At 41.9% G+C, this 24,027-nt stretch overlaps 1 protein-coding gene across 9 annotated transcripts in view; it reads right to left on the reverse strand.

Moving 5' to 3' along the window:
- Nucleotides 1-237: 237 nt before the first annotated feature.
- The window catches only part of tcf7l2 (transcription factor 7 like 2), an 80,054-nt gene continuing 56,264 nt past the window's right edge, over nt 238-24,027 (reverse strand). For 2 of the 9 annotated variants that reach the window (XM_079398067.1, XM_079398065.1), the window contains 10 exons: nt 15,474-15,606; nt 13,771-13,873; nt 12,559-12,645; nt 7,813-7,938; nt 7,557-7,719; nt 7,152-7,259; nt 6,145-6,193; nt 5,413-5,463; nt 3,695-3,767; nt 238-798 (listed from right to left, as the gene is read on the reverse strand). In XM_079398067.1, the coding sequence (XP_079254193.1) occupies nt 357-798; nt 3,695-3,767; nt 5,413-5,463; nt 6,145-6,193; nt 7,152-7,259; nt 7,557-7,719; nt 7,813-7,938; nt 12,559-12,645; nt 13,771-13,873; nt 15,474-15,606 (1,335 nt within the window). In that variant the 3' untranslated portion in view covers nt 238-356. Of the gene's footprint in view, nt 799-3,694; nt 3,768-4,259; nt 4,333-5,412; nt 5,464-6,144; nt 6,194-7,151; nt 7,260-7,556; nt 7,720-7,812; nt 7,954-12,558; nt 12,646-13,770; nt 13,874-15,473; nt 15,607-24,027 lie in introns of all 9 variants that reach the window. The other 7 variants (XM_079398066.1, XM_079398064.1, XM_079398072.1 and 4 more) reach the window with 6 other exon arrangements.

Below are 24,027 nucleotides of genomic sequence, written 5' to 3' on the forward strand. Positions count from 1 at the left end.
TCTATGTAAAACTACATAACTATGCATTTTTCTGTTGTACAGCTGTAAAACAAAAAACAAAACATGAACAAAAAACGAACCCAAACAATTCATAAAAAATTTGGCAGATTCACAAAGCTATACTCTACAACTTAGTATATTTAATTATCAATATTTAATCATAATAATTTCATTTTTTAGATAATGACAGGTCAAATATTGACCAATGAACTTTGATAAAGAATTAACGAAATTTTCAAAGCCATATCGCACAGAAAAAACAAGAGAATCAGAACGCAGAATGAAAAAAAGACAAGACGCGCGACAGACAGACGGACAGACAGACAGAGAAAGCTGGTTTAAAAAAAACAACAAAGCTAATCTATCGACTTGGTTACGAGCGAAAGGGGTTGCGTCGTGGCGGAGCTGGGCAGCAGAGAGTGGGAATGACACGCCAATGTGGGCCTGGAGGAGGCGGAGCCTGTGGGTCGGGACGACGACACGTCTGAGGTGTCCAAGGAGCCGTTGTGTGCAGAGCCGGACATTTTGCCCACCCCGGACTTGTCCAACAGAGCTAAAGGTGGAGGCGGAGCCATGGAGAGGTGTTGGTGTTGGGACGACGAGAGCAGGGGGGGCGGTTTCATAGTCAGTGAGAGAGGTTGCATTTGTTCAGTCTGTGGTTTGGACTCTTTCGAGGACGGGGAGGGAGAGACCATGGAGGGGGAGGATGGGGGGGACTCTAGTAAGCTTCCGTCCGAAGAAGGAGGACTGGCACAGCTGCCTTCACCTTGAATGTAGCGAATGCACTTCTTTTTTCTCCTAAAGGAAAAAAAACAAAACAAGAGGGCACACGTTGAAGCTCTCGGTCTGAACCTTAGAGCGAAGCACACAGAGCCGTAGCGTCCATTTAAATGCACATATCTTAAAGTCGGGACACCCATGCTGATCTCATTAGCAACTTTTGGCGGACCCACTTTCAGACTCTGCATGAAAATGGACGCTAGAGCCGGATGAGATTAGGGTCAAGAGGTATCTCGCTTTCACACGGTGTCACACAATTACATGCAGACAGGACAGGACAGTGGGAGGACGAGAGGAAGACAACAGACGGAATGAGGAAGGAGGATGATGAAAGAGGTGAGGCCTACATCTCTCTTTGTTTTCCTTTGGCGGCGCAACGCAACTCCAAACAAAAGAACTCAACCCCGGTTTCGCAAACCGCGAGGGGATCCATCCGGTTTACACATCATCTTGAATTATTACACTCCTCTTTCTCCCTTCTTTTTTCCTGTCTTTTTCCTCGCGTTCCTTCAGGGGAAGTTCAGATGGTGGGGTAAGAGGTTAGAGAGGAAGCGCTACTCTCAGCTTGCCCCTAAGACATGTGTGTGAGCGCTCTGCACAGAGGTCGTGGTGCCATGTTTGCATTTCTGCTCGGGTCAGGACCCTCCCTCGTCTGCTACGCCTACGGCCAGCCATTCCAGCCAGCCACATCTCACCAGCGCCAAGCCAGCACGCCGTGAGGTAGGGGTAGAAAGAGAGAGTGAGAGTGAGAGAGAGAGATGAGAAGCGATAGGGTGAGAGAAAGCACGAGAAACAGAGAGAGAGAGGGAAAACCTCAGTGTACCTTGCCCTACCTGACCTGACCAACCCCCCTTCCTCCCCAAAAACTCTCTTTATCCTGCCTAAAGGGCGAGCTCAGTGATGCAGCCGAGGCTAACACCAAAAAGAGAAAAGAAAGAGCAACAAATACAGAGAGTAAAATAAAAGGGAAATAAATCAAAGACAGGGGGAGCTAGAGAACCGGGTTCAATTAACCGCCAACTTCTTTGTGGTTTCGTCATGAAAATAACAGCCAGGTAAGGATTGTTTCTCAAGTCATACCCCTGCCTGCTCTTATGCGTGTTGGTTTCAGACGAAAGTGCGAAAAAGACACTGAGAGAGACAGTCAGGGAGGTCGATACACACTATGATGAAGAAAAATGACAAAAAGAGGACGGAAATCTTCACGGCCACTTAAACCCACATTATTTATGGCGGGCATGCACGACATACAGCCGCAGGGATCTGCAAAGAACAGACTCAATACAGAGGAGACGTGGTACTTCAGAGTCAAAGATGGATGAATAGAGGCAGAGATGTGTTTGTTTGATCCGCCTGCTGCTCTACTCTGTGCCGTACAGCTACGAAACACGGTTCGGGTCTGTCAAGGTGCTAACTGCCTGTCAAACAGCGGCAAATAAGCTAATATCCATTTTTTAAGAGCCATATTGATTCTAAGTATCTCACTGTGTTCCTTATTGATTTATGGGTCTCTGAGGGAATTTCTCCAGATGCATCTTTCAGGAAACAGAGCTGAGTGGGGTCTTTTAACCTTACAGCTCCCTAAATCAAGACGCAATTACCAGCATTTCTCTCAGCACAGCCCAAAAAATGCACAGGCTGTTCCTCTGAATAACAAGAGGTGCTGATGAACGGCACTAACCTGCAAAAAATACAACCTCATCAACTCCAGCTACACACATCCATACAAATAAAACGGTTACTGGCTAGCAAGATTTGTTTTCAAGAAATTGCAAAATATTGCATGGTTTAAACTTAAAAGTCTGAACAACAACGCTAGTTATTTTTTTCCTCTAAAAAACTTACATGAGCGAATCAAATCAAAGAGATTCAACAGTCTACAAAAGAAAGATGAATTACTGTTGTGCTTTTTCGTACAATATTTAACTCATAAAACAAAACCATCTAATGGAAAATTTAGCATTAAAGCAATTTTCTTTATAGTTATAAAATGTAAGCATTTGCATTTTCAGTTTACACATCCACTGGCAGGTATGGCAAACGTGAACTCTGGAACCTGTGTCCAACGCCCAACACTCAGATTCACATATACTCTAAAGTTGAGAAGCTTTCTGTTGCTCCTGAAGAAGGTCAGACTAAAGGGAGTGGATTTTGGAGAATCAGATGGATTTCTAAACTAGCAAGGATAATGGAAACAGTGGAACAGGGGATACAGTTGGGCAAGTAAAAAACGGACAGTGGAGTATCACAACAGCACGTCTGATGTCCACGATGGAAGGGTGAAAAGGAAAGAGTCCACAAGCATGACACAGAAAAGGGTATTACTTAGCAGAAACAAATACCTACCATCAACATATTCCCAATTCAAAGACTGCTTGTATTAGAACAGAAAGACAAGAGGTTGGGACTGAATAAAGGGTTATAAGAGAAGAGTGGAGAAGGAAGAAGAAGGGGAGGGAAAAAAAGAGAGAGGGGGATGAGATGGCATCACCCCAACCCTACCCTCCACAAAACAAGTGGCTACATCACACAGTTCTAACAGAAGTGACCAAGGCAGAACAATACAAAACAGCAGATTAGTTCCTTGGGCAGAAACATCAGCAATACTGAATCATACTAATATAAAAACTCAAAAGTTTATGCTTGACTTGAAATTTGAACCACAATGCCTTTGTAATTATGCCTTTATTTTCTGCCCGAGGATTTCAGTTCGTCTGAAGTGTTTCTAAAGTCAGAAAAGGACAGAAACAAGTCTTTGTAAAACATATAAAGTGTAACAAGGCCTCAGAGATCGAAGTAGGAAAATATAATCCATGGAAAAAGTTTCGAAAAAAGACAAGCTGATTTTTGTCATCTTAAAATCAACATCATCGTAATTTAGACGTTCTCCCCAAGAATGGGGCTGGGAATATACCTGCAGGGTTTGCACCATAAACCCAGCTGGTCAAGCCCGAACAAGGCACGACACTTCTTAGGGGTATTTGCATCTGTTATCCATAGAGGAACATAAAACACAACAAAGAAAGAAAAAAAAAAAAAAGTACATGTCATTGGACACAAAAAGGCATGGCACTAGAGCAAATGATTCAGCTGTGGACATTGGTACCGTGCCTCCCCAAAAAACTTACCATGACCAGCTCCCCTCAACCCTCTGGCCACACCCCTCCCCCTTAACAGAGGGAAATAAACCCCACCGTTTTATCTAACCCCCATCTTTTCAATTCGATTCAAAAAGGAGTACTACACAAACTCCTTTTTCACACACTCACACAAAAATAACCACACAAACAACCCTTCCGCCCCACCTAGCAATGAAAAACAAAACCCATCGCCCAGATTTGCAGAAGCTGATTGGCAGAGGAAGTGGCGTGGAGAGAATGCGAGGCTGAGAGAGCCAGAAAAGTGGGAGGAGGTACCAACGAGAGAGTGCCCCAGCTGTCACCTGCTCTAGCACACCTGCCGACACACCAAATACACACCTGCATGGGCCACACCAGTTATTCTGCTGGTCGAGCCCGAAGCGTGCGCGACACTTCTTTGGGGCGCTCAGATCTGACGTGACGAAGAAGGGAAGAGGAAGCCAGCGGAGGAGAGATGAAATCAGAAAAGAGAGCGGAGAGAGAGATAAATTGAATCCAATGAATCTGACGAGCCCTGTAAAAGTCTTTTTTCCCCAACACATAAATTTAAATAGTAGCAATTGACCATATTTTGTTAGTAATACAAACAATTAGAAATTAAAAACGGCAAGAAACAAATATGAAAGTAAATGATGACAGAAATCAATACATCAGCACTCACTGCATGCCTTTCATAACCAAGGCTCTTTATGGGTGCTTTATAAATGCTCGTTCATTAAAAGGTAAGCGTTGCGGGATGCAGCAGATATGGATACATGTCTGCCGGCCATTCTCTGGCTGTTCTAGACTAGAGGAGGTGATAGGGACAGGTTGTTGAGGTAGCAGGAGCAGGGAGGAGCTATAGGAGGGAGGCGGAGCATTAGTTTAAGACAGGGAGACACTACGAAGCTGCTTCATAACCAGGCCTGGTCCACGTTCATCCCCCTCGAACAGCCCACGTCAGCACCAGGGCAAAGTCATGGGTAGATGGGTGTTTGAAGAGGGTGAAGGCAGGTTGTAAGTGGAGCAGATCAAGAGGAGACAGGGCAGAGCCCGCAATCATGCTGGAGGCACAGGGGCAGCTACTGAAGGCAGTAGATTAAGGAGGTTTACCCTGATAACAACATCTCTAGTTATTCTTAGCATAAAGAGGTCTTTCCTATAAACATACCGCAGCTGCATGCTTAGAGTTTAACAAATCGGTGATTCTTTACATAATAACAAATGACTTTTAACACAGAAGCATCCTTTGATGAAAGTATGTGTATAATGAAAAATGGAGCAAAGGAAACAACTGAAAAGGAGCAAAATAAAGCAACATATTCTTCAAGAGAATAACTAACTGAGCATAGCAAATAAAAGATATATGAAGCAAATACGTGGCATTATTCATTAAAGAAAGATCATTATATATTTGATATACTGCACAAGCACAAATAAACAAATACATAAAGAACCAAAAAAAGGGGAAAAAAGCAAGTTAGTAATTTAAGACTCAAAATGACATTAGCACCTGTAATCGGAGGGAGTGAAAGGCAAGGGTTTGGAAAATATTCTCTGTGTTCTGGAAAAAAAAAGAACAAGATACAGAGGCCTTCAAAAGGTGTCCATTGTGGAGAGAGACCGCAAATGCATTACTCTGCATACTTCCTGGACAGTAATCAGCATCATAAAGAAGAACGGTCAAGTGAATCAAATCAATGTAATCAGCAAACCTCCTTAATTGAAAGATGTGGGTGAATTTAAACAAACAACCAACCAACCAAAAATACTTGTTATATTATGACTACATAAACAGCTATATAAAAAGCATGCAGCAGGCACAGCCCAAAGTTACGACCACATCAGCACAGTGACACAAGCATGGGCGGCACATTCGGAGGCTGGCACTCAGTCACAAGGGTGATCAACTCTCAAACTCTCAAAACATACATATCACAGTACGATAAATGCTGGAGGGGGGCTGGGCAAGGGGTGGGGGGCAGCTGGTGGGAGTGGAGGAGATGGTGGGGGTCATGCATATTCAATGTTATTAACGCTCGACATGGGGTGAGGGGAGGGGAGGGGGATAACAAGCAGTCTATCATATAAATATTGCATTGGGTAGCATAGCTATATACAAAATGAGGCAGGCACAAAAAAGAGATAAGAAAAAAAAAAAGGCTGGACTTTCATCTTTGAGATGTCACACTTGTGACAGATGATGGGTCTGCTTTAATATGAGAGATAATTGCAGCTCACTTACCATTGCCCTCTCCTGCCTGCTTTTCCCTTTTTCTCTTCTTCTTTTTCCCCTGATAGTTACCCGCCAGAAAAAGAGAAATAGACAGGAACCTTAGTTATTATATTGCAGAAAAAAACCAAGACATGAAATGTACAAGAGAGCCCAATGTTTTCACTGATTTATTTATTCATGTAAGAGCCTGAAGGTTTGAAATGCCACTGCAGGACAAAACAGAACTTTCCATTCTTTCTATTGCTCTCCTTTTGTTTATTCCTTGTTGTCTCGCTGCTGCTTAGTTTTCCTTTTATTGTGAAACGATTGGAAGATCTTGAGGTTTCTTTGAGCAGCTCGGTTTACTGGAGGGGAAGAGCAGGGCGAGATAACTTTTGCGTTTGTCCTCCTCGAAAAAGGGCTACGGTTCTGTCGGACGTGTCCGTGATTGCGTTAAGGCCGAGGTGGGGCCGGACAGAGCGATTATCATGCTCCGGTTGAGGAACTTTGACTAGGCGAGTCAAGAAACATGGTCAGACTCCAAGGAGAGTTGACAGGCTGGGCGGTGGGGCCGTTTGTCAGGCGTGAAACTCCGGCGAAACCGTAAACGGTGCGCTCGTTCCCCATTTCTGGCAGCAGAGAGAGATGTCCTCTTTCATCAAAGCTGCGAGGCGTTTAGGCCCTGTGGTTATTTAATTACTCTGATCTCAGCTCGCCTTTCTCTTTTTAGGTGAACCAGTGGAATACTAATGAAAGCAGTGGAAAGAACTAGATCTGACTGCACTGAGGAAAAGCACACGTACAGTGGATGGACTTAAAAGTCTTCCAGCTTGGCTTAGCTGAATAAGGCTGGTCTGTTTTACTGGTTTTAGACTGGTTTGGGGAAGCCCAGCTACCTAAAATAAGGTCTGTGTGCTTTAGTTTTCTCCAAAGGCTGTTGGGTGATTGTCAATAAACATGTAGATGGTTTTAAACTGCTCTGCGGCCCCTGGGGAGGGAATAAACAATTGTTACTTGTTGAAAACTTAAAAACTTACATAGTTGTCTCGTGCCGACCAGCCGGGGTACAGCTGCATGTGAAGCTGTCGCTCTTTCCTGGCTAACTCGTAGTATTTGGCCTGCTCCTCTCGAGACAGAGCATGCCACTGCACATATAGAAACACACACACACATCCGTCAAAACTGCGGCCATCAAAGAGGGAGAGACCACTGATATTTTAGGCTCAAACAACACGGAAGTGTTTCCAACCACTGTCATTAAAATTTCCCTTTGCCCTGGTGTTGTACTTTTACCCATTAGCAACATTTAGCAAGATTACAGTTACACAGAAATAGAAACGTGAATAAGCAGTGTTTTTCCACCGCCGACAACACTGCAATCTGTGGTCTTAGTAGTTGACACAGTCTGCTGCTACTTTGCATGGTGCGTTTGAGACGCTCACCCTTCGGCCTAGGATCTGGTTGATAGCTGCGCTCTCTTTCAGTGTGCATTCTGCCACCACTTTGGCTCTCATTTCCTTCATGTAAAGCATGAACGCGTTCAGAGGTTTCTTTATGTGTGGCTGCTTCTTCTTTTCCTCCTCTTTTTTCGCATCCTGATGTTTCCTGCGAATGGGGGGGATCAGATGTTAGTGTGTGCATACCAGCTTGTGACGACATTGGATAAATAAAGAACTGAAAAGTGTAAAGTGAACTCACGAGCTGTTGAGGGAGCCGATGTCACTGTGAGAGGACTCCTGCTTGACGTTGGATGTGACGATGGCTGGGTGGGGGATCCCTGTGGTGTGCAAACCGTGGTGGGGGGGCACCATGTGATGAGGGAACCTGGAGGAGAAAAGACTGTGTAAATCGTCAGAGTGGACACGGGTGAAATGATGGATGGACACACACATTCACAGAGCAAAGCACCGACTATGAGCTAAAAGCTTGACACATCACTGGCTATAAAAACAAAGCAGCAGTAACCTAATACATCTGTTATGTGGGAAAAGGGAAACGGCAATAAATGACAAATCCAAAATCTAGAACGCATCATGAAACAAGAAGCATTTTAGTTCCAAAATGCGATGCATTTCGAAATCAAACAAAACGGATGGAGTGAATTTTTGGGAAATTTATCCATGATGATTTGATTGCATCATAAAAGTGGGCTATGATTAAATTATTGGTTAATATTATTAATATACATTTTTCCACGTAAGCAAAACAAAAATGTCATTTCAGAGGCAGAGAAATTGATTCCGTTTTGATATGAAACATTTTTTTCTTCAGAATTACATGCTCTGATAATCTGACCACAATAATGAATAGTAATGATCAAAACATTATTTTATTTTGTCTTTAACATCAACATTTGATTGAATCATAAAAAGTGGGCTATAATATTCTTAGATCATATTTTTTTCGCCACCCACACAGTTATTTTTGATAACCGTTTTCTTCAAAACAACACATGACAATTCATTATAAATAAGACCAAAAAAAACCCCATTAAGACACATCAAAATATTTCGATTGGACTGGGATATTATGTTATTGGTTAATTTTATTTTCTTCCACCCACATGGCCTTGTTCAATTCAGCGGTGGAAAAAAACACTACATTTTGACAAAAGAAAAAAATATGAACAATGTGTTTTAATGACTCACATACCACAAACATTTATGAATAAATTAAATGGGGTCGAATTGTTTTCATGAGCATTTTTCTGATTCAAAATAATATTTATGGTCATTTCAAGACCATTTAGGGTGGTCATTTCCTTCTAATTTATTTGCAATTTGATTATTTTCCTTAAAACATAAACTAAAATGTCCCCTGGCTGATTGAAAGACTTATCTATAATATCGTTCCCTAGCATTATATAAAAATCTGTAGGAACACAGAATCCCTGAGTGTACAAATAAACATATCTGTGCCTGAGAGTGTGTGTGTGTGTGGTGTAGTGTGTCCCAGTTGTGCATGGCAGTACACAAATCTGAGAGAAAGAATGAAGGATGATGAAAAAAAAAAGAGAGAAGGAATAATTCTTTTTTTCAAACAGCTCATTATCTGCTTGAGTGTGGCTATATGGCTTGGAGCCAGAATATAATGATGAGCATAAACTCACAAGGAACAACTAGTTTCTGTTGGAGGTTCTCTCTGGGGACTGTGTTTCCCCCCCAATCTCTCTTCTCCTATTCTCTCTTCCCTTCATCCCTGACACATTTGTGTTTGTGCCATGTCATCCGGGCCGCCCGTCCGCTTCTACCCAGGGGGGACCAGCGTTGTGGCTGCAGCGGCTTGATCATTAGCCCCCACCTTTTTTCTTTCTCTTTCTGTCCTTGCATACTTGTTAAGATTTCCTCTGTTCCGACGTCCAATTTTTCCTTCCTTTTCGCCCTGACTGTCCCATCAGCGCCGCCCCCACCCGTGCTGCTGTTGCCATAGCAAGGCCCAGGTTATGGTTTAAACATGACGGCCATCCCTTTGAAGCACCGGGCATCATTCCGCTCATCAGCACGCAGCGGAGCCTGCCACCAATTTAGCCCTGCTGAGGGAAGAGCAAGACAGAGAGGTGTGCCGAGAAGGGCCCCTGCAGGGTCCAATGTCTCAATCTTCTTCCACACCAGCCGAGTGTCAGTGAGTGCCATTTAATTGCCAATCGGAGCGATGGCCTCAGCGCCTGTTTAATGTATAATGACCCCGCTGGTGCGCTCTGTCTGTCATTCGCTTTCTCTTCCTCCACCGAAAAAGAAGGGATGCAAGCGGAGGAACATATCAAAGGGCAGGATCGGGCAGGGGCCGAGGGGCTTACACTTCCTCCCCCTGTCACCCGGGACGACCGATTCACCTGTACGACTCCAACCCCATTATCAAAACTATGTAGCTCATTTGCCAGATCCGAGTCCGTGCCGTTCGTGATCTGAAATGTATTTTTTAGGGGGCTGAAGTGTTACCTGGGTGAAAAGCAGGTCACTACATGAAGCCCTGTGTGCTAACTGCATAATAAATGACGGCAGATAGGGCCATCAGAATCTCTCTGAGCCGAAGACAGGCACCGGAGAGCAACATATGGGCGTCTCTTAATCCCGAGGCCCCCTGGAGTTCTCGTCCACTGACTGTGAAAGAAGACAAAGCAAGACTTCCCCTTCTCTCTCTCTCGCCCTCTTTATTCACAGAAAAACCATAAACACAATTAATGAAACCTTTTCCTGGTGCTCATTATTTTGCGCAGGAGGCCGGTGACAGCGGATGCCGCCGGTTTTGACACAAACATGCTAAAGCACCTTCCCTCCGCAGAGACACAAGACCACCACTTATTAATCTATGCTAATTCAATTACAGATTATCAAAACGCATTAGCTCTTCCCCAGCACATCACCAATCCCCCTAGCCCCCATTCAGAAGATTCAATTAGCCTGCACTGGAAATAGGATGATCACAATATAAAGGCCTCATTAGAACAGAATTAGCTGTCACTGGACCAGTGAAGGTCCAGCGCCGGAGCAGAGGCTGCAGACCCACGTGGGCGCCTGATGACGGAGCAGGCAGAATGGGCTCATTTCAGGCCTTGGCAGGGTACAAACGACTTCTCTATGGAGCCGAGACCTCAAAACACACACGGGGTGAAAGCTGTTGGTGTCAAATGTGTGAAGCCTTGGTTTCAGAGCCAGCTGTTAATAAAACTGGACCTTTAAGAGTGGGGACCAGCTGCAAAGCCCCTGTGCTCAAAAGCAGAGCAGCTGCCAGTGCACTCTGATCATCACTGCAAAGCTAAATATTTTGTTTCAGAGCTGTTATGTTTGGCTCGACCACTTTAAACTGTGTGAGGACGATGAAAATATACTAGATGCAAGTGTGAGACTGGGCCTCATTTACTCACACAAGCAGAATCAATGTTAATTGTTTGTTTAAACATTCTTGTGTAAATTTGCTGCATTCACAGAGATAATTTACTTTGCTTTATGATTTACTTACAAAGAAATTTGTTCTGCTCATGTTTCATGAAGTTATTTGCGGTTCAAGAATAAACTGTTCATAAGCTATTCTTAAGTATTTTTTTATTTGCATTTAATGCGTTGTTTTTCTTTAACAAATTTGAAATTTGTTCTGCTCATTTCATGAATGAATCATTTGTAAAAACCATTTGTGCATAAATTTGTCAATGTACATACAAGTGAACTGTTTGTAAAGCAAATTTTACTAGATTTGTTGCATCAATGAGAAATTTTACGAATACACAAATTCATTCTCATTTTTGATAAAACAAAAATTTATTTCATGTATAAATTGTTCATAATTATACTTTGTACACAAAAATGTACACTTAAGCAAGCATAATTAGTTAATGGATGAACTGGTCATCAAACTATTCAAACATTTTTCATATTAATGAAACGATTCACGTTTTTACACAAATCACACAGATTTGTTTCCACTCGTGTTTCATGAATGAGGGCCCAATGTTTGAGCATGTTAAACATCCTAATGTCCTGAACAGAAACACTGTATGGGACATTTCTTTTTACGTTTTGAGTATCTTCTCCAAAGCTTTTCTCCCTTATCCAGTGTTTAAGGCGCACAAAACCCCTCCCTGTTCCTCCCTCCCTGCTCACATTTATCCATCAACGTCCTCTGGTCTAAGCTCGGCAGGCCTCCAGAGCTGCTTTTCCAATCACTCTGCAATTAAACAAGAGTTTGTCCCTGTCTGGAGACACGGGCTGGGCTTGAGTTGGTCTCCATTTCTCGAAACTATAAACCAGATCTGCCTCTGTGCCTCTCTGGCTAGTCTCAGCACTACCACCATCATCATCTTCACATTCATCATAATTGCGAAAAGAGTATCATATGTTTCCGATTAGGGGGGAAAGGCCGAGTAAATGTAGAAGAAGGTGACCACCAAATGAAGCTGTTTGCATCTCACTTTTGTGTTTAAATGACATAAAAGCTACAAAGCAAGCAGAGATTTGTCATCTACAGCAAACACCTCCCACTTCTCACATAACAGATGAGTAACAATCACAAGGGAGCAATCACTGTGACACTTAAAACAAACAAACGCTCACATGCATATCCCACAATCCCCCCACACACACAACATTAGTGCTCTCCTGGGGACATTTGTGTCCAAAATCGCCACTTGAACCAGACCCCAACAGGCCACACAAAGCTCTCGCTCGGAGTCCAACGACGGCCCCCGAAATCTGCAACGTTTTACTTCTGCATGTGACCGTAGTTAAACTGACAGTCCTCTCGTTCGCTGCTATTCAGTCGGGGTAAACGTTCTTTAGGGGTCTCATTATAAAATTATAACAATAATTAATATTTTAATACGTAGCGGATCGCACGGGACCGTCTTTTTGAACACTGAGGCAAGAGCTGTCTCTCCTTAAGGGAGAAATTTACAAGGGTTTTGACACGCTCGCGTTCTCAGCGAGTCGGCTGTCCCAAGGCTCAACTCACCTTGACATGGACGCATTGACAGTGAGGGCAGTTTGGTAGGGGTGTCTGAAACCTCCCGTCGTGATTGGGTAAACTGGTTGACCTTGCCTAGGAAAAGAATAAAGGAAGAGAGGTAAAGGAAGGGATGAAAAAAAGAGAAAGAAGCACACTCTATGCAGGCGGCTTTATTCTCATTTGATCAGAACAAAAATCTAGGGGATTGCAGAGCGCAGATCAAAGGGAAGCAAACTCTGAACAATTTGAATGCCACAAATCTGATAGGAATGGCTAATTAAATTTCATAACCCCGCGCTTGGTGTCGATGGAGGCCCCTCTCCCTGAGCTGAAACTAGGTGTTTTGTTGTGCTAATTAAAGACGAAGCACCGGCCCCTTTAATGGAGCCATCACGCTAATTGAGGTCTACACATCCAAAGACAAACAATAATGAATGTAAATTTATACCAAAATAAAGTGCAGAGAATCAAAGGGCCGTGGCTGCGCTTGGGGCCTCTCTCGGTATTTAGATCGCGGTGAGAAAACATTAAATTAACAGAGCTTAATTTGTAGCCTTTTGTCATATTAACAAGTGTTGACAAGAGTTACCAGGGGAGTGCCCCCGTGTGGAATTGTGGGTAAAATACTGGCAATCACAGTTCATTACTCTAATTGGACAATACAGAGACATGCAAAATAGCATTTGCCACAAAGAGGCAATTTAGAGTTTAGGGGATGAAGAAAGTCATGGGTGCATTGCTGTGGGCCCCAGAGGAGCCTTTCCAGAATGTATAAACTGTACAGAGGGTTAAGAGTTAGCTTTTGTGTTATGCGATGGCTGAAGCTTCTTAAATACCCAGAGGCCCACAGCAAGGCGGACGGAGGCCTGGCAAATATAAGATACACAATGGCAAAACACAACATATTTGAACAAATGCAGTCTTAAATATGTCATAATATATGAAGTGGTGTCCAAAAGTCAGATTCATCAATAAAAATCTGGTATCTGTGATTCATAATCAAACTGATCCCTGTAAAATAAAATAAGCACTGATCAAATTTAAATATTTTATTTTTTAAATGGTTTGATATATATTAAAAAATAACAAATGATTATATTAAAAGTTGATTAATTAAAAAAACATTTTTAAGATCTCAGACTTTGGACCCCACTTTCTATCATGTTATAACAGCATCACAAACAGACGAAAGAAGAGGAATAAAATTGGGCTGCTTACTGTGGTACTAACCATCCTAGCGGATGGGGAATCTGGCCTACAGTGCCAGGTGACAGGGGGTAGTAGGGGGATATATCTGAAGGATGTGGAGGCCTTGGGATTCCTGCAAGAGAAATATAAAAAATGCAGAGAAGAGAATGAGGAGAGGGAGAGAGATGTGTATGTGAACAGTGTGAAAATGTTTCTGCTCTTGTCCTGACACAGAAATTCCCCAATGAAGTTTAAGTGTTAAATTTATCCTTTGTGAGATACACAATTGAACAAAGTCAACATCAGAGGGAGGTGGGAGATGGAGGAGGTTGAGCTCACATGCACAGCTCTAAATCACACGTTCTGATCAAAGCTTGTGGAGGCAGCCACGATGTTGTATGGCACACGGGGGAGAGGAGAAAAAATGCAGAGCCCTGTCACATTTGTCTATCGAATCAGAGGATTAACAACGGGTGATAATTGAGGTTCACAAGTCAACAACGCAAACACTGCAGCATGTGTTAAGAGAGACTGACACATTAGCGGTGGATGTCTGTTCAAGTGTGGAAACAGTCCCAATATTGGTTTTAGAGTTTAACGGCCAATTAACCACATTAATAACATTACATGTGGTGGGTAGAAGGTTTGAAACAAACCCGAAATAAGAATTCAGTGGTTTACAATAGCATAAGTTGTGTGAACAATGTGAATGACAAAAAAACATCTAGTTAACAAGCTAGCTGACTTTGGACTGACTCAATGTACTTCCAATTTTGTCTACTTGATGCTATTTTGCCTCAAAATCTACTAAATGTAATTTTGTAAAAATAAAACTGCCCAAAAGTAGTCAGTCATTCTAAAGGTAAACGAGTGTAAAAATTCTGCTTGTTAGCCACACAGAACAAGGAAAACAATGCCTACACAGCACATTGGCACTGCGTACAGCGGTCTTAATACAATTTTTTAATTAATTAAACTCTAAACTCAATTAAGCGGGCCATTAAGCAGCACATTAAACAGTCTCTGAGTCCTTAAAGAGGCCCTTAGTGATAAGGTCTGTTATGAGATCAGAAAAAGCCTCTCTAAAATCAACATGCAGGTTGTCGACAGCTTTGAAGAGCAGCTGTTCAACTGTATAGTGTTGCAGAAGAGGAAAATGCCTCTATGTGTGATAATCTGATTCTGAAACATACCACCAAATGACATTATATCACACCTGAACAGAAATCTTTTTGTTTTGAGATGAGAATCCTGACAGATACAACATAAGCCTTCAAATCGAGTTTCCTGGTAAACCTGCTCATACAGTTTTTATCCTGGTTGGGAAATATAGATTTCACAATTGTCCGATTTGTGGGTCATCAAAAAGGGGCAAAAACTGAGATTTTGTTCCTCCAAATCAGAACAAGAATAGCTTTGGGATCCCGCAGTTAAGGAACAGGGCTACATCTCCCAAAAGTCAAGTGGCTCCACAGGCTTAACCGACCCAGGTCAACAGCTCCATCTCAACATGAACACAAAAGGAGGGGTGCAACCTTGGCCCTGAGCCAAGATGACTCCGAAGCACTCGGATGCATCTTACCAGGTAGCTGTGAATGCAGACTGGTGAGATTGTACACACATTGTAACCGTGACAGCACCGTTAGTTAACCAGGCCTGAAGGTTAGCCTTGGGTTTCCTCCTGCCTGTTTTGAAATTCATGAATGTAAAGGAAGACGTGCACGCATATGTACCTGTTTTGGGGTCCACGTCTGCCTGTAGATGTGGAGGGGGGTTCCCAGGCGTGAAGTGCTCATTGCTGTAGGTGATCAGAGGTGTGAGCGGGTGCACATGGTGAGGGTGCTGTACCACGGGGACCTTATTAGACTGGCAAGAAACAGAAAGAGAGAGGGAAGGGGGTGGGAAAAAAAGAAGAAGCATGTTAATACATGTTTGGGTTGAGGCAGAAACACACCGCCGCCTCCATTTCAACTCTACGTCCATCACAAACCACAAGCCCATTCTCAGAACAGTGTGGTTTGTAATTAAAAACACTTTCATATGTGCAAATTACTGATTCAATAGTCACTGGATACATAAAAGACACAGTGTCTGATTGCATTTCGTGCATACGACCAAAAAACAATCACCTAATAAACCAAATGACAGCCAATCTAAGCACACTCTCGCTCTCCCTCCTTTTTTTTCTGGGTTACCCACATTTCGTGCTCCCACCCCTTCCTCTTCCTTCAGGGTCTGGTTTTGGAAAGGGTTTGAATTATAAAAGATGGTAGAGGAGGGGTGGAGGGGAAGAGAGAAAATCCATTTCTGCATTTTGGTCAAATTGGTTTTAGCTATGTAATCTGCTCTTTGTGTTCTTAAGTGGCACAGGCCCCATTTTCAATTACCCAAGATTACAGCCAAGCAGAGGGGTGCTGAAGCATGGCCTGGCATTAGTGTATTCCCAGTACACGCGACCTAACCAGATTACTGCCGTGCCGTAGATTTGATGGGCCACACGTGGACTGGGATTTGCTTCCGTAGACGCTGCATAAATCGGCGCAAACCGAGCTGTTGTTAAAAAAAAACAATGGTGCTGAATATCAAGACATGTTTTATAAAAGCAGAGGTGAGCCATCCTTTTGTCAGGACTAAAATATCGGAACTTTGAGAATGGGAAGGACACCAGGGCCCAGGCCTGAGAGGTTGAAGTGTCCATCCAGGGCCTCTAAACAGGCACAGAGAGAGGCCATTTCCAGCATTGGGGGCGTTCCGCTCTGCCATATTCTGAGGCAGAAAGAGAAAAGGGAAAAGGAAAGCACAAGGCCATGGAGAAAAACAGCTAGAGAGATAAGATATAAAAATACATTTTAAAAAGAAAGACCTGTCATCAGAAAAACAGATGGGGATGATGACAGGTGCCAAACACAGCTGACGAGTTTGCCATTAAGGGAACGGTGCCTCTCACCCCTCCACCGCAAGCTACCCCATAACCTCCCCTTCAGTAATGATGTGAAAGAATGTTGTCAATTCTCCCTGCGCTGAAAGGCTTTAGTAACCATTTAAATGAGTTCTTTTGTCCGGGGCCTCTCCATTGAGGGACAGCTCCAAATGGCTGTCCACTGCAGCCACATTCACCCAGAGACAAGCCAAATGATTTACATCACAGTCACTGGGCCTAACAGAACCCCTTTGAAACGCCACACAGCCACACGAATAATAGCCGGGCATTCCGTTTATCTGGCTTCTGGGGAGCACAGCACGCTATCGCGACTTGCTACGGTAGCGTTTCTGCTCGCTTCTCCACCTGAACGGATCAGTAAGACCCAGAGAAGAAAAAAGGAGGTCGATTGGAATAGCTAGAAATGGAATTTCTTTAACTTTTATTCTTCGCACGGGAGAAACGCGCCTGCTAAATGACTACTAAAAACATGAACCTGCGTTTAAGTCTTGCACGCAAGCACTTTTCTGTTTGGTTTTTCTTTGTTGTCATGATGCCTTCCGGACAAGACACACAGCGGGACAAAAATAACATGATAATCACCATACAAAAACACATTCTTCAAACAATTCCCCTTCTGAGTGCTATTCAAGTCCATTAAGTCTTCAGTCTTAAGAAAAGCCTCACAATAAATCTGGCTCTATTGACCCCGTTGCTATTGTACGATGGCTTTACCCTGTTCTTCCAGACATGGCTAATTGTCTCTAGCAACTCAGGGGAGTGAGGAAGACCACCTACGTATGCGCCCGAGCATTCTCATCGGACAACCGCATACTGTCGGACGCTAACTATCGCAGAATAAGCGTTCTTTAAAACTCTACTTCTAAACAACTCATTGAGTTTAGAGACTGACACACGGAGGTCCAGCGAGACCCACACAAGGAACACAAAGAAAATATGTGGGCGTCTTTTTCCCTATTATGTGCAAAGAAAGCGGGTTATTTCCTGTTTAATCATTTGCCAATACCTCCCACCACAACTACACAGAGGAAAAAAGGCTAAAGGACTAATTCACATAACCAGGTAAATAATAATGATAATATTAAAAAAGAAAACCTGATTTCCAGATGTGGTGATGTCCTGAGAAAACTGCCAGTTTGTAGATGTGTTTGAATGAGGTAAATAAATATAAAATACTCAATGCGTGTCAACAAATCTGTCTGTATACCCATTGAGTGTTTGAGTAAATCTGTAGACACACGTACCCTCCTCCGAACCAATGAGATTGACAGTTTCTGCTTGGGGTCATGACCCCTAGTGGTGGTCTTACAAAAGCCTGGCCTCTTTTAATGGACAGGCCATGGAGAGCCCTGTTTATCTTAGAAGAGCATGTCACACTCATTTTGATGCAGCGTCTATCAAATTCTGTCCTTCACTCTCTCTTCCTCTCTCGTTCACAAACAAAGTAATGTGCACACAAACACACAAAACACACACACAAGCGAATTTTCAGACAGTTTTTAAATTTTTAAGTTATCACAAAACTGACTTTTATACTCACAAAATACACATTGTCACTTAAGAGAAAGAATATATCAGGGTTCCCACTCCTTTTGAGAAACAAATTGTTGATTTTCTATCAATTTAGTAACAGTGTGAAATTCATTTGAATCATTATTATTCTTATATACATATTATTATTATTATTTTTATAATTTATTAATCGCCTTTCGCAAAAACTCAACGCCACTTTAAAGGGTAAATATTTTTTAGACAATTAAATATTTAAGGACAGAAGATGGTTAGAAAAACCTATTTACTATATAAATTCCCATAAATCTTAATTTAAATAAATCATAATACTCATTTTAAAATGTACAAGGACCAAGATATTAAGTAAATATTACATCAGATGATTATTAGAAAAATAATCACAAAAAATTATAATTTCATAGAGACTGTGAGTTTTTTTTAGGCAGTAAAATATTTAAGAGTAGAACAATATATATTTACTAAATAAATTTCCACAAATCATAATTTAAATAAATAATAATAATAATAATTAGAAATGTACAAATAAAAATGTATAAGAACACTGATACCAAGCAAATCTTACATCAGCTGATTATTAGACAAATAAGTAAAAAAATAATAATTTCATAGTGACTGTGAAAGTGTTTTTTGGACAATTAAATAATTAAGAGCAGACCATAGTTAGAAAAATATATATTTACTAAATTACCACAATAAATCATACTTTAAATAAATAATAATAATAATATAATAATAATAATCGTAATCGTATTTTTTTAATCGTAAAAAAAAACTGATCACTGATAGTAAGTAAATCTTGGCTGATTATTAGAAAAAAAAGAGAAAACAAATCACAATATTTGGTTTTAGTGAAATTGGGTTATTCTGTGAAAAGCCTGTGGAAGAGATACAAGGAGAGAGGAAGACAGAGGGCCGGACAGCAGCAGGAAAAAGCTGTTGGCGCTGCATTTCCGCTTGGTGGCACCTTGCAGAGCAATTTAAAGACAAAATGTGAAGGTGGCGACCTTGTGGCCCCTGAGGGCCCGAGCGCCTCTCTCCGCTTTACGGCATGATATGATGAGTTGTCACTGGAGCTTGTGGGCTCTAATGAGCTGTAGTGGGGCTGGGGTGGGGGCACGCAGGGGGAGTGACATCCTCATGATGGATAGAGGGGCTCTCAGGCCTGCGAAATTCCAGAGCAAGCAAAAAAAAGCTGCCAAGGACTTGAACTCGAGAAGCATACGTGCCAATGGCTCGCATCCAAGCACAGTGGACACAATGCAGAAAACATCCACGCTCGTTTATGTATGGGAATGTTCAAATGAGCAAGAAACAGATGCAGCCAAATCCACGCAGCCAATGTGTGCCGTTCGGATAAGAAAGCTCGAAATGAGACAGAAGAACTTCAAAAGAATGTGGAACTATGATGATGTCACCGTCACTATAACAACCCTCATCCGCCCACCGCTCACACACACAAATGCATGCAAACAAAACAAATGCCTAACTATGACTCTCTATGAAAATATAAATAGCAACTTCCCTCTATTCTCAATACAGAAAAGCATAGTGCCAATTTTTTACTTCCTTCATATAAAAACAAATGATACAGAAAACTCTCAAGTGGTTAAAAAATTAAGAAAAAAGTGTAATATTGCTTCTAATGAAACTGAAAGCAACATAAACATGCAGGATTATTTAACAAATAATTAATACATTTTTAGCATCAAGTAAAAACAAATCTGTCAATTTAAAGCAATAAAGAAAAATGACAACAGAACTAATTTTCTTAAATGCAAGTTAAAGTCACAGGCTGAAAATAAACACCAAGAATACTTATGCTATAATCATATTGTTCATATATTATGACTTGAGTTCCTTTCCAACAACCTTTGATCAGACACTTTTTAACTAAATGCACATCTTCAAATGCCATATCCATCAATCAATCTCTTAGTTCTTCCTTATGAAACACACACACATTCACAGACATCTTAAGCCACTCTGAAGCAGATAAAATGACACTGAGTCAGTCTAACAAAAGCAGAGAGAAGATTTTAAAAAGGCCACAGGAGTGTAAAAACAGCGTGTGTATTAGCGCTGAGCACTTACCCAGGCATTAAGACTGAATTGCCAGCAGCCAACCTGCTGCAGGAAAGACAGCCCAGAGGCCAGAGAGCCAGTCTTTCCTCCCCTCTCCTCCAGCCCCAGTGAAAGGCCTTCTCTCGGGTACATGAGCAGCGCCGCGGCCCTCCCCTGTCCTCCACCTCTCACTACCGCCAACGAATAAGAGTATTTCTCCTTTCTTCCCTCTCTTCTTGTTCTTTTTCAACCTTAGCTTCTTTCTCAAAACTGCTATTGTGTTTGAGCGGGCGCATGTGTGTCCCCCACACCAAAGGGTCGCACACACAGAAGTTCAAGCGCACACCATTGTTCGTTTTTTTTTTTTTTTTTTGGAGTGGGTCTTTTGCGAATCACAGTGAGAGCTGCGTCTCAGGACATCCGGCAAGGCCTGTCCTCCGCCGGCAGATAATCACTCATTTCTCCGTCAGGTTTTCCTTCAGCGGTCTGTCGGTCCAGCTCAAAGTGATACGTTTTTTAAAAAAGATGAAGAGAAATCTCACTTGATAGTTATCAGAGCTGCAGAGATGTCTTCCCACAAGCAAAGAAACATGAAAAACCACTAGCAAAAAAAAACTTATTATGGTTGTGCATGTGTCTGTCCAAGTTTGTGTGTGTGTATGTGTGTTTGTGTGGGTTCGGCAGTGCCTCCAGGATGCCCAAAGACGAACTAGCAGCTTGAAAAGCCTTGGCTACAACAAGGTAAACCGAGCAAGGCAAGGGAAGAAGACAGAAAGAGAGAGAGCATGCGAGAGAAAAGACAAGAGAAAACAACATCCACAAAGGGAGGGCAAGATCAGCAAAGTGTGGCAAGCAGTCACTTAGCTGTGTGATTCTGACAGTCCCCTCTCTAAGCCCACCATCCGGGGGAGGACGGAGGAAAAGGGGAGAAAGGTATTTGTCTTCATTTTTGACATGGATGTGACATCAATGTGGGGTCTTGTTTCTATTGTTTTATTCCCTCTTTTTCTTATGTAGGGGAATAAAGAAGCTCCCACATTTAACTCTTCATGGCCTTGCCCTGACAAAACTGCAAAGGCCTCTGTTGCACCTACTCCACAAATCCTTTCTTTTATTCGTGTGCATTTTTTTATTTTACCGTGCTGTCTTTAAATATTTTTTCTAAATCTGGAAAAACAAGGAATTGAAATAACTAATTAAACGCTTTCCATCTGATCAAACTCTGTTTTATTACAAACTAAAAATATGTATCTTTTCCCTTGTTTTTTATTTTTATTTTTTCAAATGCAATTTTTATATAGCCACAAATATCCCACTATTTTAAACTTTTCAATTTAAAATGTACAAATACACTGTCAAAAATCTAAAACCAACTGTCATTACATCTGAAATTATTTTGTACAATTTTGTTTTTCTCATACATTTAAAAGAAAAAAAATTACCTCCATTTTTTGAAACTGAAAAAAGTGCACATGCTGTTTTTCAGTACTTCAATTTTCCCTCCCTTTCTCCTCGCCGCGTTTCGGCTGCTGTCCTTCGGCCCTAAATGCTAAAACAAAACCCTGGGAATGTCCTCTACAAGACTCACACAAAAGCCAGCCTGACAAGTAAAAGAGCCCCGGCAACGTGGCAGCTAATTGCCTCCCCTCCCTCTATTCAGCCGGGCCGCCACGCTCCCACGGCCCCCCTCTGTCACACGTGCAATTTCTTAAGTAAACGAGCAGTTTGCCCGCCGCTGACCGGCAGCCTGCAAACACCCGCCACATTGATGACAACCCAAACGCAGCCATAAAAGATCAAAAACTATAGCGTGAGACAAAATTTTGAGTCATTCTTAATGTTTTTAAATAAGAGAAAATAATGAGGTGAAAAATACATTATTGAATAAATGTAATGCTAGTAAGAAAATTATTTCTACAAGGTAAACTCGTATTGTAAAAAGACCTCTGCAAACAATATGTGAATTTATTTTGCTGCCAAAGAAATTAAATTAACAATTTTAATTAACTATAATAAAAATAGATTTTATAATATATGCATTTTAATTCATAAATAATCTTTGAAATAAAGAGTAATCTATAAATACATTTAATGAGATACATTCTGAATGGGATATGTCTATTAACAATACACAATGATTTAAAAAAATTGTGTATATAAATAGTAGAGTTATATTCATAAAAAAACAATTCTAAATAGCATTTTGTATTTGTTTCAAAATCTCAACTTTTAGTTTATTTCAACATTACCATAATTACACTGACAAAAGACTATTTTAAGAATCTAAACTGTAATTGCTTCTTTAAATTTTATATTATAATTGAAATAATTTAATTTTGTAAAACATTTATAAAACTCTTTGCTTTGCAAAAAAACGTATGGGAGACTGTCAGACAATGCAATCAAACTCAACACCCTTTCATTATCAAATCGTGTCAAGCTGTCACTTAACAACTTAAGTGATATAAATTGCAAAATGTCAGGCACATACACACAAACAAAAAAAGAATCCAAAAGTAGCTGCCAAAAAATAATAAAACCCCTCAACAAATCCAAATCGAAATAAGAAGAATAATGTGACATGAAAATGTGAAATCTTACCATTTAAATGGGCTCTATATGGAATAGGGTCCTGATGCTGCTCGGTTCCTGGTTAAAACAAGCATGCTGGCACTCGCCGTAGCGCTTTGACTACAACCAGATGCACATCACTATGTCATCCACTAATCCACTGGAGGGCAGCACCACATCTACAGCAGCCCTCCAGCCCTGATTGCCTGAGCCGATAACACAAAATACCCAGAGACGACAGGCGCTCTTCCCCAACCCACAGCCTGGACGCTGGCGGCCGGTGCTGGCCACCTTCAGCAAGGTCCTAGGAGCCCAGACTGGCTGCTCTCCTTCAGCCAGTCAACAAAACACGGCGGCTTAGTCCTTTTCTCACTCTGCGGGAAAGGAAAAGAGCCCTCTCTCGCTCTCTCTCTCTCTCTCTGTTTCCCCTGCTCATCTTCATATCCTCTTTATTAAGCTCTTTTGAGTCCATCTCTTTTTGGATAAGTTGAAAGGACAACAAAAAAAAAGGGAGAAAGAGCGCGAGGCTTTCCGTTCCCTCTCCTCTTTGCGCGGCTTGGCAAACATAAAGGTACTCGAGGCTCTTCTATAGGAGTTGCCCTAACTTGGCTAAACTCAAGCAGCAGGGTGTCCCTCGTCATGTCAGTAATCCCCAATGCCACGCTCCATTCACAGCGCCGGCGAAAATAAAATGCAAAAATAAAAAAAGTGCAGAAAGAGCCAACGAGCGAGTAATCCGATCCGACCGGGAGAGTCTAGCGGCGGCCACCACTTCACTCAACCCCACGGTCCTGACTGTCGCGCCCCGCGAAAAATTTTAATGTGCGACGACAAACGCATGAAAGCCGAGGGAAAAAATTAAAAGACTCTGACATTTATAAATTAAAGAGGTCTGTGCTTGGCAGGGCACTGAGCTTTTCGACTTGCGAGAGCATCTTTGAAAGACGTCACGTTGAAAAAAGTAAGTGCCCGAATTGAAAAGTGACACAAATAAAAGTTAAATTAAGCACAACAACTGCTAAAACCGAACAAATTCAAAACAAGCGAGTTGCTTTTCTGCAAGACGAGCAATAGGAAAATTAAGCATGGCCAACTGATGGCTTGAAGTGAGGTAGCCCACTCTTAAAGCCGTGATCCGACCATACACCAAACCACCGCTGTGAGCCTTTAAACCATAGCAG

This window comes from Barbus barbus, assembly GCF_936440315.1.
Source record: "Barbus barbus genome assembly, chromosome: 38".
NCBI lineage: Eukaryota > Metazoa > Chordata > Actinopteri > Cypriniformes > Cyprinidae > Barbus > Barbus barbus.